The following is a 16,738-nucleotide window of genomic DNA, read 5'->3' as shown; positions in this document are numbered from 1 at the left end:
ACAACAATGCTTAAACCACACCAGGACACCACTTTTTATGTCTGTGAAAATGTACGAAGGCAGTTTTTTGCTTACCCAAAAAAAGTGGTTAAATGTGTAAAAATAACAAAAAACTAAATACGAGCATTCTTATGTCTCCTAGATAAAGGACAAACACTTCAAAACCTTGTTTTTTATGTTGTTTTTAATGTCTTTTTTTTGCCATTTATGAATGTGTTATTCAATGTGTTTCTCTGGGCTATAGTAGTAAAGGCCATATTCAATATTTTATCCCCGCAAAAAATTAATATATTTTTTTGATCCCTAAAGGGGTCCTAAAATTCAAAATCAAATAGCTAAATTATCCAAACTATGAACATCTTAAAACAATTCCACATGTTTAGAACCCCCCCCAATGGCTTTTAAGAATTAAATGTTAACTAGCCTATGCCTACCTGGCAGAATGATATCCTGATTATTTTCAACAATCTAGAGACCATTTTTTTGCAAACTCCATCTCATGTGCTACAGAAACACCTCAAACCAAACAGTCAGTCAGTTGCCTGTACACTGGAACTAAAGAGTAAAGGCTCTGAACCTCATCAGATACATATGTAAAAGGAAAGAGGACACACTTAATCAATTGCGCATCAAGGAGAAACAGGAAATAAACTTAAGGTATGTAAGGAAGGAATCGAACCTTTAACTGACTGGTTAAAGAGAACGTCTCTGATTGGATGGAAAGTTAGGGGTGGTTCGACTAATGAGCTGTCGGTTATTCGAACTAAAGGGACAAACTAGGGGTGCGTCGTAGGGAAATATAAATATAAAGGCCTTTTCTACAGTGATCTTGTTAGTATGAGATAATAGCAGCATTTCCATGACTACATATTACGACACATCATTGGGTTTTCACACTTTCACTCTCATTTTGGAAAATTCCCCACCCACTTCCAGACTCTCCAAGCATTTGTAATACAAAATCAAATAAAACACAAGCCAGGAAGAAAAAGGCACTGCAGGGACGGGACTTCCTCCCTCAGCACATCTGCATCCTGATCAGTGTGGCTACCTCATGGACTGAGCGAAGTGTTTGGAGAAGTGTTTTGGTTAGATTCCTTCCTTACATACCTGAAGTTTATTTCCTGTTTCTCCTTTGATGCGCAATTGATTAAGTGTGTCCTCTTTCCTTTTACATATGTATCTGATGAGGTTCAGAGCCCTCAAACTCAACTCTGGACCTCGAAGCCAGTTCCACTGCATTTCCCATTGTTCCCCTATAATCAGGGACTGATCTAGACATGGGACACCAGGCGTGTGCAATTTATTATCAGGTAAAACAGGAAACCAGCGTTTTACTTACCATTGCCTAGTTTGCTAGCCATAGCCTAGCCGTATCCTCTTATATAGGTATTTGTCCTCAGTATCTACTTATCCTTTTATTGCTGTACTGAATTAGATATCTATTCTTTATATGGTTTATTTCCCAGAAAACATCCATCCCACTTTCGTCCTTACATCCGTACCATCTTCCTTTACCAACATCGAAGCTTAAAATATCAAGACCAAGAAGACAAACCTGTGTAAAACAAATTGGTCAACGGTTACCCTCCTCTCACATTGTGTTACCTCCCACCCATCCCTGATCAGTTTTATTAAGCTATCTTTCACTCATTCTTACACGAATCGTACTGTCCTGCCTCGGATATTCTGTTTTCACATAGTCCTTTCTAGCAAGGTTTGCACAACTATGATGAAATGCGTAACTAAGCCAGCACAGCACAGCACAGCTCGGCTTGACTCGGCTCAGCTCAGTAGTATGAAAAGGGTATCGCCTGGGTGTGTAACCAAGCCAGCAAAGTACAACACAGCTCGGCTCAGCTCGTAGTGTGAAAATGTTATCAGGTGCATGCGAAACCAGGCTAGCGCGGTAAAATACAGCTCGGCTCAACTCAGTAGTGTGAAGAGGCTACCACCTGGATGGGTAACCAAGCCAGCAAAGTACAATACAGCTCGGCTCAGCTCATTAGCGTGAAAAAGGTATATGTAGCTAATCCAGTTCTTACCTGTCTCCTTGAAGACCTTCTCGTCAGGCTGCACCACTGAGCACAGGCTATTGAGCACCAGGGTGCCCAGCTTGAGTGTGTTGCGCTCCGAGCTTTTATAGTAGTCCAGGGAGTTGTGGGTAAGCAGGAACCAGCGCTTCTTCAGCTTCAGAGAGGCTCTGCTGCTGTTCTTCATCTCCTTGTGGAGCCAGCCTAACGAGGCAGATATTTGCACCGTTTAACAACTCAATCAAAAATCAAATATCAACTGAAATGTATCCCTAAAGTTGTAGCATAATATAACGATCTGGTCAGATACGCTGTAACATACTATCGTAATATAATGTCAGACCTCTGGCCGTTAATGTCACGTAACAATGTCTGACCTCTGATGATGAACTCCTGTCCCTCCACTCGCGTGTCTCCTTTGGAACGTTGTAGCAACGTTATCCAGTGGTGCATCTCTTCGGGGGTGTCGGCATTGCAGTGTAACACCCTGTTAGCTGTGATCATCACAAAGGAGTTGGTCCTGGGAAGGAAGAGGAGTGAAGTTGTAGATTTAGTTCAACTATGTATAGTTGAATGTGTCTTTGTATTTGTATTTATTAAGGATCCCCATTAGCTGCTGCCGAGCCAGCTACTCTTCCTGAGGTCCAGCAACATTAAGACCGTTTTAGACAATAACAAATATTACATGACATTACATTTCATAACACTTTTCACAACACCTTACGTGTGCTCCCTTCAGGCCACTACTCTACTATCACATACAGTATCTACAATACAACACCCATGTGTACGTGTGTGTAGAGTGCGTGCCTTATCATGTGTATGTGTAAGCGTGTGTCTGTACCTGTGTGTGTGTCTCTTCACAGTCCCCGCGGTTCCATAAGGTGTATTTTTATCTGCTTTTTAAAACAGATTTTACTGCTTGCATCAGTTACCCGATGTGGAATAGAGTTCAATGTAGCCATGGCTCTATGTAGTACTATGTGCCTCCCATAGTCTGTTCTGGACTTGGGGACTATGAAGAGACCTTTGGTGGCATGCCTTGTGGGGTATGCATGGGCGTCCGAGCTAGTAATTTCAAACAGACACCTCGGTGCATTCAGCATGTCAACACTTCGTACAAAAACAAGTAGTGATGAAGTCAATCTCTCCTCCACATTGAGCCATGAGAGATTGACATGCATATTATTAATGTTAGCTCTCCGTGTACATTTAAGGGCCAGCCGTGCTGCCCTGTTCTGAGACAATTCATTTTTCGAAGTCCCTCTTTGTGGCACCTGACTGAACAGTAGTACAGGTAAGACGTAGGACCTGCCTTGTTGATAGTGCTGTTAAAAAGGAAGAGCATCGCTTTATGATGGAAGACTTCTCCCCATCTTAGCTACTGTTATATCAACATGTTTTGACCATGACAAGGTACAATCCAGTCACCTCAACTTGCTTAATTTCAACAGTATTTATTGCAAGACTTAGTTGAGGTTTAGGATTAAGTGAAATATTTAGGACTAATTTATTCTTTGAAACCCATTCTGAAACTAACTGCAGCTCTTTGTTAAGTGTTGCAGTGATTTCACTCGATGTAGTAGCTGACATGTATAGTGTTGAGTCATCAGCATACATAGACCCTAACACCCTCTGTGTTCTGTTAGACAGGTAACTCTTTATCCACATTATAGCAGGGGGTGTAAAGCCATAACACACACGTTTTTCCAGCAGCAGACTATGATCGATAATGTCAAAAGCCGCAGTGAAGTCGAACAAAACAGCCCCCACAACCTTTTATCATCAATTTCTCTCAGCTAATAATCAGTTATTTATCTAAGTGGCGTGCATGTTGAATGTCCTTCCCTATAAGCGTGCTAAAAGTCTGTTGTCAATTTGTTTACTGTAAAGCATTGTATCTGGTCAAACACATTTTTCAAAAGTTTACTAAGGGGTGGTAACAGGCTGATTGGTCGGCTATTTGAGCCAGTAAAGGGGGCTTTACTATTCTTGGGTAGCGGAATTAATGTTACTCCCCTCCAGACCTGAGGGCACACACTTTCTAGTAGACTTAGATTGAAGATATGGCAAATAGGAGTGACAATTTTCCATCCAAGTTGTCCCCCGGTGGCTTGTCATTGTTGATTAGACAACAATATGTCACTTCTTCCACACTCACTTTACAGAATTCAAAACTACAATGCTTGTCTTTCATTATTCGATCAGTTATACTTGGATGTGTAATGTCAGCGTTTGTTGCTGGCATGTCACGCCTAAGTTTGCTAATCTTGCCAATGAAAAAAAAATCATTCAAGTAATTTACAATATCAGTCGGTTTTGTGATGAATGAGCCAACTGGTTCAATGAATGATGGAGCCGAGTTTGCCTTTTTGCCCAAAATGTCATTTAAGGTGCTCCAAAGCTTTTTACTATTATTCTTTATATAATTTATCTTTGATTCATAGTATAGTTTCTTCTTCTTTTTATTCAGTTTAGTCAAATGATTTCTCAATTTGCAGTGCGTTTGCCAATCAGTTGGCAGCCAGACTTATTTGTCATTCCTTTTGCCTCCTCCCTTTCAACCATATAATTTTTAAATTCCTCCTCAATCCATGGGGATTTAACCATTTTCACGTTTTAATGGGTGCAAAGTTTGAAGCTTTTTTTTTTTTAATCCTCGTAAGGTGAGGTATTGAAAGGTATTGCAAACTGGGATGTCAATAATTTTGACCCCTATCTTTTTGAGAAAAAAAGTACTACTTGTTCAACAAATCTCCTTCTCTGAGCAATTGTTTCAGTATAAAATAATATAATTTAAATTTTTTTATACAATGTAGCTCAGTACTTGAACTATTTATTTTATACAGTCATTGTTCTTCATCTTTATCAAGGGTGTCCATCATTTTGGACCCCACTGTTGGTGTAATGTGAATCTTACCGTTCAGGGTTGTCTGACGCGCAGACTGAATCGATCAAGCCAACATCGAGGGTTCCCTGAGGAGAGAGAGAGAAAGTCTTTATAAGAGAGAGAATAGATGTCCTTCAACTACCAGTCCGAGCACAAAGTCACTTTACACAAAAGATACGGTTCAGTGTGACTGGCGGTCTGATGTGAGTTTGACGTTCTTCCAACTCCCTAGGCTCTCATTACTTCCACACATCCACACACACACGCACAAATACACGCACACGTACACACACACACAGACCCCCCCCCCCCCCCAGGAAAAGTAGCCACTGCCTCAGCAACAGCTATTTGGGGATCGTAATAATTACCTGTTCTGAATCAGACGCCGTCCCCCAAAAACCATCCCCCCCATCTGCTCACAATGTTTTCCAGCATTCTGTATACCCAGCTTTCCCTTTACATACTGTATAACCAAAGCTCCCGAATTGAACTCTATTACCCATCATCCTCCTCTGCTTCCTGTAGTACTCACCACTGCGTTCTGGGGGTTGGCTTGTTCGTCGTGCATCTCCCTGATCTCTTGCTCTGTGGAGGTGTGCACCTGGCTGAGCACACTGAACCACTGACTGAAAACACAGAGACGAGTGTCAGCCAATAGGAACCACAGAAACTACACACAGGAACAATACAACAACCACACAATACATATTTATGGTCCATTAGTTACAGAGAACAACAGAAATGTGTCTTCTGCTCCGTTCTCACCCCTCCAGGCAGCACACGTCACACATACAGTTGAGACGAGCACAGGGTGAAGCTGCAGTGCAGCACCCCTGAATGGAAAGCATGTTGTGGGGTTAAGCGCCTTGCTCAAGGGCCCAATATGGGAATGTCTTGAGGATATAAACCCAGCAGCCCTCCAGTTGCCAGATCAATTCCGCCCCTTGTCCAGCACCCGGCCTGGGATTCGAAACGGCCACCTTTTGGCCACAGGTCCAACTCCTTAGCCGTTGGGCTAACTACCACCGAAGAGTGTCAGCCTACAACAGCGGAACAAAGAACTGTAAATCTTGTCTGCGCTGGATTAACATCTATTTTAATGGTCTGTCACAGGGGTCAAGCCTATCAAACACCTTTTACTAGGGGCGTGTTTGAAATGGAAAACGAAAAAGAGCGATTAAAATGCTATAAGAATTAATAAAAGCAGCTAAAAGAAGCCATTATGAACGATTATAGCAAGTCTTACGATAGTGGTATGAAAGACCTTAAGGCCCTATGAATTAATTCATAATGCATTATAAACAGGTGCGCTCAAAGAAAAGCTTATCTCTTGTGATGCTAGTTTTAATAAGAATGGGGAGGCAGTCTGGCCACCCTTCATCTATCCGAGAAGATTCGATCCAGCTATCAAACAGCTTTACATTTTAGCCGACTCTTTGCCCTGAACGAGTACCTGAAGAAACTTTACCTGAAGTAACATCAAACTGTTTTAGAGATTGACAGACAGGGTCTGGTAGTTCTCCAATCCCAGCAACATCAAACTGTTTTAGAGACTGACAGACAGGGTCTGGTAGCAGTCCCAGCAACATCAAACTGTTTTAGAGACTGACAGACAGGGTCTGGTAGGGCTCCAGTCCCAGCAACATCAAACTGTTTTAGAGACTGACAGACAGGGTCTGGTAGCAGTCCCAGCAACATCAAACTGTTTTAGAGACTGACAGACAGGGTCTGGTAGGGCTCCAGTCCCAGCAACATCAAACTGTTTTAGATATTGACAGACAGGGTCTGGTAGTTCTCCAGTCCCAGCAACATCAAACTGTTTTAGAGACTGACAGACAGGGTCTGGTAGCAGTCCCAGCAACATCAAACTGTTTTAGAGACTGACAGACAGGGGCAGGTAGCAGTCCCAGCAACATCAAACTGTTTTAGAGACAGACAGACAGGGTCTGGTAGTGCTCCAGTCCCAACAACATCAAACTGTTTTAGAGACTGACAGACAGGGTCTGGTAGCAGTCCCAGCAACATCAAACTGTTTTAGAGACAGACAGACAGACAGGGTCTGGTAGTGCTCCAGTCCCAACAACATCAAACTGTTTTAGAGACTGACGGACAGGGTCTGGTAGTGCTCCAGTCCCAACAACATCAAACTGTTTTAGAGACTGACAGACAGGGTCTGGTAGTGCTCCAGTCCCAGCAACATCAAACTGTTTTAGAGACTGACAGACAGGGTCTGGTAGTGCTCCAGTCCCAACAACATCAAACTGTTTTAGAGACTGACAGACAGGGTCTGGTAGTGCTCCAGTCCCCCAGCAACATCAAACTGTTTTAGAGACTCACAGACAGGGTCTGGTAGTGCTCCAGTCCCAGCAACATCAAACTGTTTTAGAGACTGACAGACAGGGTCTGGTAGTGCTCCAGTCCCAGCAACATCAAACTGTTTTAGAGATTGACAGACAGGGTCTGGTAGTTCTCCAATCCCAGCAACATCAAACTGTTTTAGAGACTGACAGACAGGGTCTGGTAGTGCTCCAGTCCCAGCAACATCAAACTGTTTTAGAGACTGACAGACAGGGGCAGGTAGTGCTCCAGTCCCAGCAACATCAAACTGTTTTAGAGACTGACAGACAGGGTCTGGTAGCAGTCCCCCAGCAACATCAAACTGTTTTAGAGACTGACAGACAGGGTCTGGTAGTGCTCCAGTCCCAACAACATCAAACTGTTTTAGAGACTGACAGACAGGGTCTGGTAGTGCTCCAGTCCCAGCAACATCAAACTGTTTTAGAGACTGATGGACAGAGTGCTCCAGTCCTCCCTGTCAGAATAAGCAACAGAGGACTTGGAAAGCATATCAACTCCTGTAGAAATGGCACTATGGTTATTGTGAGAAACCTAATTTATGTTCCTTTAACTCCGCGTTCTAGTGAGTTCATACAAGTCATTCTGTTAGATTGGAGACGGTCAGAAAACATGGTTGTTACGTTAATCATTTGGTTGTTATTCCATTGGTTACCTCGAGGCAGATGCCCGAGGGGCAGAGTGGCCCACACTCATTGAATATCGCACTTTTAAATGTTAAAGCAATCCCTAATAAACCTTTTCTCGCGAATGACCTCATTACTGAGCGCAAAGTTGATTACTGTCATCAGACTGTAGTGCTGCTCTTATTGAAGCCTTCCCTTCGGACTACAGCTTTCCATACTCTATCAGAAAAGTGGAAAAGGCCTCTATTTTTACTAATGCTCTCAGCTGTAAGGTTATTTTTTCTTTTGGTGACTTTGGGTCTTTTGAGAATCATGCTATACTGTTTAAATGTCAGCTACCAGTTCTGACCATAACCCTGTATAGGTCACCAGCACTGCCCCACTTTCTTTCCTGATTTATCTGAACAATTCTCTATTGTCTTAGAGAACTATGATAAAATCATTGTTTTAGGCTAATTTTATATTCACGTTGACAAAGAGACTGACTCCAAGGCCATTGAATTCATGAATCTTTTGAGCTCTATGGACTTTAACCAACATGTTACTGGGCCCACTTATAACCACCATCATACGTTGTATCTGATTATTACCAAGGGGCTTTCTATTCACATATCCTCTATTGTTGATGTTGCTTTATCTGATCACCACTGTGTATTTTTGACTACCGCATTATTAAGAAACGCTGTCTTACCTCTGAAGTTTCTGCAGATTTGATTGAGTGTATGAACAATTCTCCATCGCCAATTCTGCCTTTCTCTTGTGATGATTTAGTTGATAACTCTAATAGAAAATTAAGGGCAACCATTGATGCCAATGCTCCAGTAAAGTTGATAAAGGTCACATTCAAACTTGGATGAACAAGGAAACAAATCAATTAAAGAGAAATGCAGAAAGGCAGAGCGGAAGTGGAGACAGTCAAAACTGCAGGTCCATTAGGATACTCTGAGAGATCAACTTGACATATATAACAAGGCAATTAAAATGTCAGATGGGCAAATTTTTCTAACTTGATCACTACGATCCAGAATAATTTGAGAGTACCCTTCTCTACCACTGATGGCCTGATAAATCCTACCCCCTCAAACCTATGTGAACTTTCCTCCAAATCTAAATGTTGATGAGTTTGCGGCATATTTCAGAGATAATATAACCAACATTAGGCTGGGTATCAGTCCAGCAAGACCTGATGAGAAGTTTGATTATTTGTGCCTACCACGCAAAGGCCCTATGTCGTACCCACTGTGACTATTAAAACCTACCCTAACCAGAAACCATGGAGGGATGGCGGCATTCACACAAAACTGAAAGTGCGAACCATCGCATTTAACCATGGCAAGAGGTCTGGAAATATGGCTGAATATAAACAGTGTCGTTTTTCCCTCCGCAAGGCAATCAAACAAGTGAAATGCCGGTACAGGGACAAGGTGGAGTCGCAATTCAACAGCTCAGACACGAGACGTATGTGGCAGGGTCTATAGGAAATTACAGACTACAAAAACAAAAACAGCCACATCACGAATACCGACGTCATGCTTCCAGACAAACTAAACACCTACTTTACCCACTTTGAGGATAATATAGTGCCACCGTCGTGGCTTGCTAACAAAGACTGCGGCCCCCACCCCCTTTCCTTCTCAGTGGCTGACGTGAGTAAAACATTTAAACTTGTTAACCCTCGCAAGGGCGCTGGCCCAGATGGCATCCCTAACCGCGTCCTCAGAGCATGCACAGACCAGCTGGCTGATGTGTTTATGGACACATTTAATCGCTCCATATCCCAGTCTGTTGTCGCCATATGCTTCATGATAGCTACCATTGTTCCTGTACCCAAGAAGGCAAAGATAACTGAACTAAATGACTACCGCCCCGTAGCACTCACTTCTGTCATCATGAAGTGCTTTGAGAGGCTAGTCAAGGATCATATCACCGCCACCTTACCGGCCACCCTAGACCCACTTCAGTTTGCATACCGTCCCAACAGGAAGACGCAACAGCGCCTCTTCAAACTCAGGAGGCTGAAGAAATGTTGGCTTGTCATCCAAAACTCTGACAGACTTTTACAGATGCACAATCGAAAGCGTCCTGTTGGGCTGTATCACAGCCTGGTATGGCAACTGCACTGCCCTCATCCGCAAGTCTCTCCAGAGGGTGGTGCAGTCTGCACAAGGCATCACCGGGGGCAAAGTACCTGCCCTCCATGACACCTACAGCACCCAATGTCACAACAAGGCCAAAAAGATCATCAAGGACAACAACCAATTTAAGCCTACTAGAGAGCGTGTGCCCTCAGGCCTGGAGGGAAGCTAAAGTCATTCCGCTACCCAAGAATAGTAAAGCCCCCTTTACTGGCTCAAATAGCCGAACAATCAGCCTGATACCAACCCTTAGTAAACTTTGGGAAAAAATAGTGTTTGACCAGATACAATGCTATTTTACAGTAAAAGAATTGACAACAGTATTAAAAACTGCTATGGGGAAACCCCTTCTGAAGAAAAGTAATCTAGAGTTAGCGAGTTTCGGAGAATCTCCAACCTTCCATTCTTTATGCAAAATTCTGGAGAAATTGGTTTTTCAAACAGCAAAATTATTTTTTAAGTGCCAACTGTAATTAAAAATGTTTTATTCCAATCTGATGTTCATTCACACCACAGCACAGAGACAGCCTTAGTTAAAGTGGTAAATTACCTTTAAGCCAACACAGATGCCAAACAGCTCTCTGTCCTTGTTATCTTGGATTTAAGTGCTACATTCAACACTGTTGACCATAATGTCCTTCTGGACAGACTGGAGAGGTGGGTTGGCCTCTCCGATCCAGTTCTAAATTGGTTTAGGACCTATTTAACCGGTTGAGAGTTTTTTGTCACCCTTGGTGAACATAACTCAGAGAAAACAACGTTAGATTTTGGGTCTGGTACTGTTCAGTTTATATATGTTACCCCTTGGCAGCGTTATCAGAAGACACAACATTGATTTTCACTGCTACCCAGATGATACACAACTTAACGTTTCTGTGTCACCAGAGGATTTTAGCTCTACGGATAAATTATTAGACTGTATTCGTGATTTAAATATTTAGATGGCTCACAACTTCCTTCAGCTGAATCAAGACAAGACCGAAGTAATTATTGTTGGAGCCAAAGCACAGAGAGAGAATCTGGCTGCACATTTTATTCACGGGCAATAAAGATAAAACACCAGGTAAAAAAACCAAGGTGTTATTTTTAGATTCTGAAATAAATTTCCATTCATACATTAGGAATTTGACCAAAAAAGCTTTTTATCACAAGAGGAACATTGCCATGGTGCGGCTGTTTCTCTCTCAGGGTGATACAGAGAGACTCATCCATGCTTTTATTACAAGCAGGCGTGACTGTTGTAACGCCCTCCTGTCTGGTCTTCCCAAGAAAGCCATTGGTCAACTGCAAAATATACAGCATGCTGCAGCACGGGTACAGACCAAGATCAGATGGAGAGCATACATTACACCGGTTTTAAAGGTCTCTGCACTGGCTGCCTGTGAGTTTTATAATTAGTTTTAAGATTTTTCTATTGGTTTTTAAATCACTCCACGATTGTGCACCCCAATACATGTCAGACATGCTTTTACATTATGTACCCAGTAGGTCCCTCAGGTCGTCTGGCCTTTTAACTATCCCAAACCCTAGGACCAATAGGCATGAAAAGGCAGCCTTTAGTTATTATGCCCCCAGCCTCTGAAATAGCCTGCTAGAGAACCTGAGGGGGGCTGAAACTGTGGACGTATTTAAAAGAGACCTTAAAACAAAACTTTTTAGCTTTGCTCTTCCTTAGGGTGGTTTTTAGTCATTCAGTTTTTATAATTATTTTGTTTTTATCTTAAGTTTGTTGTGTAGTAAATATTTCAGCTTTTGTTTTCATTGTTTTTTATTATAATTTTTTCCTGTGAAGAACATTGCGTTGCATTCCATGTCTGAAATGTGCTGTATAAATAAAGCTTGATTTCATTTGTTTTGATATGGACAATAGAAAGAGACCAATAGAAAAATCTTAAAACTAATTATAAAACTCACAGGCAGCCAGTGCAGAGACCTTTAAAACCGGTGTAATGTATGCTCTCCATCTGATCTTGGTCTGTACCCGTGCTGCAGCATGCTGTATATTTTGCAGTTGACCAATGGCTTTCTTGGGAAGACCAGACTGAATGGCTTGGTCTCTACTTGGTCAATAACTGATCCTAGTAGATGACCATGCACATGTACACACACACACACACACACACACACACACACACACACACACACACTAGACTTGCCTGGCATCCTCAGCGGTCTCAGCAATAAGGTGGTAGGTGCGCTCTGGCATGATGATGTCGATTCCGTTCTCCTTGCCTGTGTTGTCCACAATCTCTCTGCAAGATAGAAGTACATCAATCTAGATCAGTTCCCTCTCTTCAGATATAAAAACTAGAGACGAAACCCCAAACTAGCCAGATAGGCATTAAGAAAGACAGCTTTGTATAATATTTTCTTTTATTTAAATACTCTAAAATGTATCCTTCCTTCCTCCGATCTTTGAGGAAATCACTGATCTAACATGATTTGATAGGAGCAAGGTTTTCACTGTGTCAATAAACATGTCAAGTAAGATCACTGGAAAAATTGGTGTTTGACCAGATACAATTCTATTTCACAGTAAACACATTGACAACAGAATGTCAGCATTGCTTATAGGGAAGGACACTCAACAAGCACAGCACGTACACAAATGACTGATGACTGGCTGAGACAAATTGATGATAAAATGATTGTGAGGGCTGTCTTGTCAGACTTCAGTGCAGCTTTTGACATTATTGATCATAGTCTGCTGCTGGAAAAACATATGTGTTATGGCTTTACATCCCCTGCTATAATGTGGACAAAGAGTTACTTGTCTAACAGAACACAGGGGGTGTTCTTTAATGGAAGCCTCTCAAACATAATCCAGGTAGAAGCAGGAAATCCCCAAGGTAGCTGTTTAGGCCCCTTGCTTTTTTCCAACTTTACTAATGACATGCCACTGCCTTTGAGTAAAGCCAGAGTGTCTATATGTATGTGGATGACTCAACACTATACACAGCAGCTACTAAAGCGAATTAAATGACTGCAACACTCAACAAAGAGCTGCAGATAGTTTCAGAGTGGGTGGCAAGGAATAAGTAATAAATAATGTGGAAAATTTGCAAGTTGAGATGACTAAACTGCTTGGAGTAACCCTAGATTGTTAACTGTCATGGTCAAACATACTGATGCAGTAGTAGCTAAGATGGGGAGAAGTCTGTCTATAATAAAGCGATGCTCTGACTTCTTAACAACACTATCAACAAGGCAGGTCCTACAGGCCCTAGTTTTGTTGCACCTTGACTCCTGTTCAGTCGTGTGGTCAGGTGCCACAAAAAAGGACTTAGGAAAATTGCAATTGGCTCAGAACACGGCAACACGTCTGGCCCTTGGATGTACACAGAGAGCTATAATTAATAAGCATGTCAATCAATGCATGCCAGGTCGCAATTGTAAATGAGAACTTGTTCTCAACTTGCCTACCTGGTTAAATAAAGGAGAAATAAATAAATAAATAAAATCTCTCCTGGCTGAAAGTGGAGAAGATATGGACTTCATCACTACTTTTATTTATGAGAGCTATTGACATGTTGAATGCACCGAGCTGTCTGTCTGAACTACTGGCACCCATGCATACCCCACAAGACATGCCACAAGAGGTCTCTTCACAGTCCCCAAGTCCAGAACAGACTGTGGGAGGTGCACAGTACTACATAGAGCCATGACTACATGGAACTCTATTCCACATCAAGTAACTGATGCAAGCAGTAAAATTTGATTTATAAAACACCTTATGGAACAGTGGGGACTGTGAAATAACACAAACATTGGCACAGACACACACACACCCACACGCACTATACATACACATGGATTTAGTAATGTAGATATGTGGTAGTGGTGGAGTAGGGGCCTGAGGGCACACAGTGTGTTGTGAAATCTGTGAATGTATTGTAATGTTTTTAAAATTGTATTAACTGCCTTAATTTTGCTGGACCCCAGGAAGAGTAGGTGCTGCTTTGGCAGCAGCTAATGGGGATCCATAATAAATACAAATACACCGATTACCTCAAGGAATGGCAGCAGGAAGGATGCATTTTAACATAGCCCTTCTATAGTTCACTCCTTACTTGGCTGCATGCATGTCCAGCATGCCCTTCATCTTGTCCTCGCCGTCTTTCTCGAAGTACATGAGCTTGCTCTGGCGCAGGACGAACCAGCGGCGCTTCCAGTTGCGACGTGACAGCGTCGAGGAGCCGCCACCCTTCTTGTGGAGCCAGCCCTGCTTCAGGGCCTCCTGCTTAGCGCGGAACCACAGGAAGGTCTCGTCCTTCAGCACGCACCAACGCCGCTTCCACGTGTTCATCAGGCCACCTGGGGTAGGGAAGGGAGAGAGAGGGGGAGACGTTAGTCATAGGAAACTATTAAATGAAAGTGTAGAGGTAAGACCGTGTGGCTGTAACACAGTCAAAGAGATGAACATCCATTAAAGTTCAACGGTCATTTCAATTAATGCCATTTCCCCATTGACTCTTGAACAAAATAACTTGGAATATAAACCAGAAACAAATGATTGAGTTTCAATGAAAAAACATTTAATGTGTTCATACAATATTAAAGAGTAAGGGCAAGTGACAGGGAATGAGAGAGGAAAGGACATAGAGCGAGAAAGAAAGTGAGAGTGAAGGGGAGAGAAGGGACAAAGTCACAACAAGCACAAGTAGCTGCTCCTCTGACCCCTAAAGAAAGATGGTGTGATGTGGATAGAGGGAGAGAGAGGGATAATGGTGAGCAGCGAGTTGGAAAGACCCCCATGCACTCATTTTGCCAATATGGAGGAACACTGCCGTGCTCTTCCCAAATGCCTGCAGTGTAACCTAGTGGTAAATTGTAATAATGGCAAAGTGTGACTCAGTGAAAAGCAAACACCTGATTCAACTAACCATGGGTTTGATGACGAGTTTATCAATTAGTTGTGTTAGTGCTGGGCTAGAACAAAAATGTGTTACCTTTGATGTGGAGGAAGCTGTGAAAGTATGGCAGTGTGACACAACTGTAGACCGAGTCTCGCCGGTAGGACAGCTCGTCGTCCATGTCGAACCTGTTGAAATCGTCCTCGCTGTCCTCAAACTGAGCAGAGAGAAGGAAAAAAAGAGAGAGAGAGAGATATTGAAAAATATTGCAATAAGAGACATATTGAGGTTTAACATAAACATGTTATTATGTCAACATCATAAGTAAAATATGTATTGGTTTCACTTTTACTGATGAAAACCATTAACCATATTATTGCTTCGACCCCTGAAATAGGTTGTGATGTCACCCACTGCTGGTACCCACCGATGATTGGGCCCCCTCCGAGCTGAAGCGATAGGTCCCCGAACTGTTGTAGGTGCCCACAGAGCCGTGGTAGTCAGGTGACCACTGCCCTTTGCAGGGTTGTGAGAACGCCATGCTGCCACTGGACACTATGGCGCCCTCGTCATAGTCGTCCTGGTCATAGTCCGAGTCTTCATCCGGAGGAATGAGCTCGACCAGATCATCGGAGTGGGCCTCCGAAACCTGGGGGTGGCAGTAGACCGAGTCCCCGCCAGAGGAGGCGCTGTGGCAGGCTTGGAACAGCGGCGGCAGGGGCAGCTGCTGGTGGAGTAGTGTATTTGGTGGCAGGAGTGGGATCTGCATTCCGTCATTAGCGTACGGGTCCTCCTCGGATGAGTCGTCGCTGGTGCGGATGCCACTGGTGCGCTGGCCGTCTGAGTGGCCGTGCTCGCTGGGGTTGGGTGAGTCCTTGTATCCCTCATCATCGGCACCAAAGCCTTCATCCACCTCTTCCTCCTCGCCCTCGTCCCTCTCTCCGCCTATCTTCTCCTCCTCCTCCACGCCCAGCGAGCACTCGATATTGCGCACGCACTCGTCAATCTCGTCGAAGTTGAGCGACTCCAAGAACTGCTGGGCGGCCTTGCACGCCTCGTCCTCCAGGCGCTGCAGCTCCTGGTCACGGAGGGTCTGCAGTCGGTGGAGGGAGGCCTCGGTCAGGGACAGCTCCTGCTGCTCCTTCTGCCGCTGAAGCTCTTGGATCTCCCGCTCCAGACGTAGGATCTCCTCCACCTGCGAGGCGTCCTGGGATGCGTCCTCGGGCCGCACCGCCTCTTCGGAAAACTCCTCCGTAGAGATCTCTTTGAACATTTTGCAAGACTCCATTTCATTCAGCTGTTGCTGCACTGCCTGGGTTGCCGGCAATGTTGCTTGTTGTGTCTGTGTAGTTTTCTGTGTTTGTGTCTGAGTCAGAAGGTATAGCTCTTGGGCCTGATGGAGGTCCTCAACCTTCCTGGCTTTCTCTGCCTATGGAGAAAGAAAAGAGAGCGCAAAAACTAATGTTTCGAGAGAGACTGGTACTGAGAGTGGTCAGCAAGCTATTAAGCAAAAGGCAACTAAGGCAGAGAGAGATAGCACAACACAAAGCGCAGTGGCAAAATGTTTACCTCGGTTTTATCCAACAGGCACCGAGAGTGAAAGACATAATCATGCAACATGCATTGAGAAAGGGGTGATACTATAAAGCCCAATTTAGAAGCAAATCATAAATTAATGTTATGCGATTAATAGATACTCTTACATATTGTGCTAGCCATTCAGCCTCCAGCCTCTTCTTTTCCCTGTAATAAAAAAAACACACAGAAAACAGCAACAACATTACATATTACCACGTATTTCATGTGTGCATTTTTTGTATTTACATGGCTCATTTGAAAAAGAAAC

The 16,738-nt window shown here is 43.4% G+C and overlaps 1 protein-coding gene across 1 annotated transcript in view; it reads right to left on the bottom strand.

Annotated features, from left to right (window-relative positions):
* The window catches only part of myo10 (myosin X), a 262,974-nt gene that overhangs the window by 11,410 nt on the left and 234,826 nt on the right, over window positions 1-16,738 (bottom strand). The window contains exons 24-32 of the mRNA XM_055867578.1: window positions 16,596-16,635; window positions 15,320-16,321; window positions 14,989-15,109; window positions 14,110-14,353; window positions 12,192-12,291; window positions 5,456-5,545; window positions 4,954-5,009; window positions 2,411-2,553; window positions 2,046-2,237 (exon numbers count right to left, since the gene is read on the bottom strand). Coding sequence (XP_055723553.1) covers window positions 2,046-2,237; window positions 2,411-2,553; window positions 4,954-5,009; window positions 5,456-5,545; window positions 12,192-12,291; window positions 14,110-14,353; window positions 14,989-15,109; window positions 15,320-16,321; window positions 16,596-16,635 — 1,988 coding nt within the window. The remainder of the gene's footprint in view (window positions 1-2,045; window positions 2,238-2,410; window positions 2,554-4,953; window positions 5,010-5,455; window positions 5,546-12,191; window positions 12,292-14,109; window positions 14,354-14,988; window positions 15,110-15,319; window positions 16,322-16,595; window positions 16,636-16,738) is intronic.

The sequence above is a fragment of the Salvelinus fontinalis genome, chromosome 17 (assembly GCF_029448725.1).
Source record: "Salvelinus fontinalis isolate EN_2023a chromosome 17, ASM2944872v1, whole genome shotgun sequence".
Classification (NCBI taxonomy): domain Eukaryota; kingdom Metazoa; phylum Chordata; class Actinopteri; order Salmoniformes; family Salmonidae; genus Salvelinus; species Salvelinus fontinalis.
The sequence above is the reverse complement of the archived record's forward strand: the minus strand, read 5'-3'. Positions and strand labels throughout refer to the sequence as shown.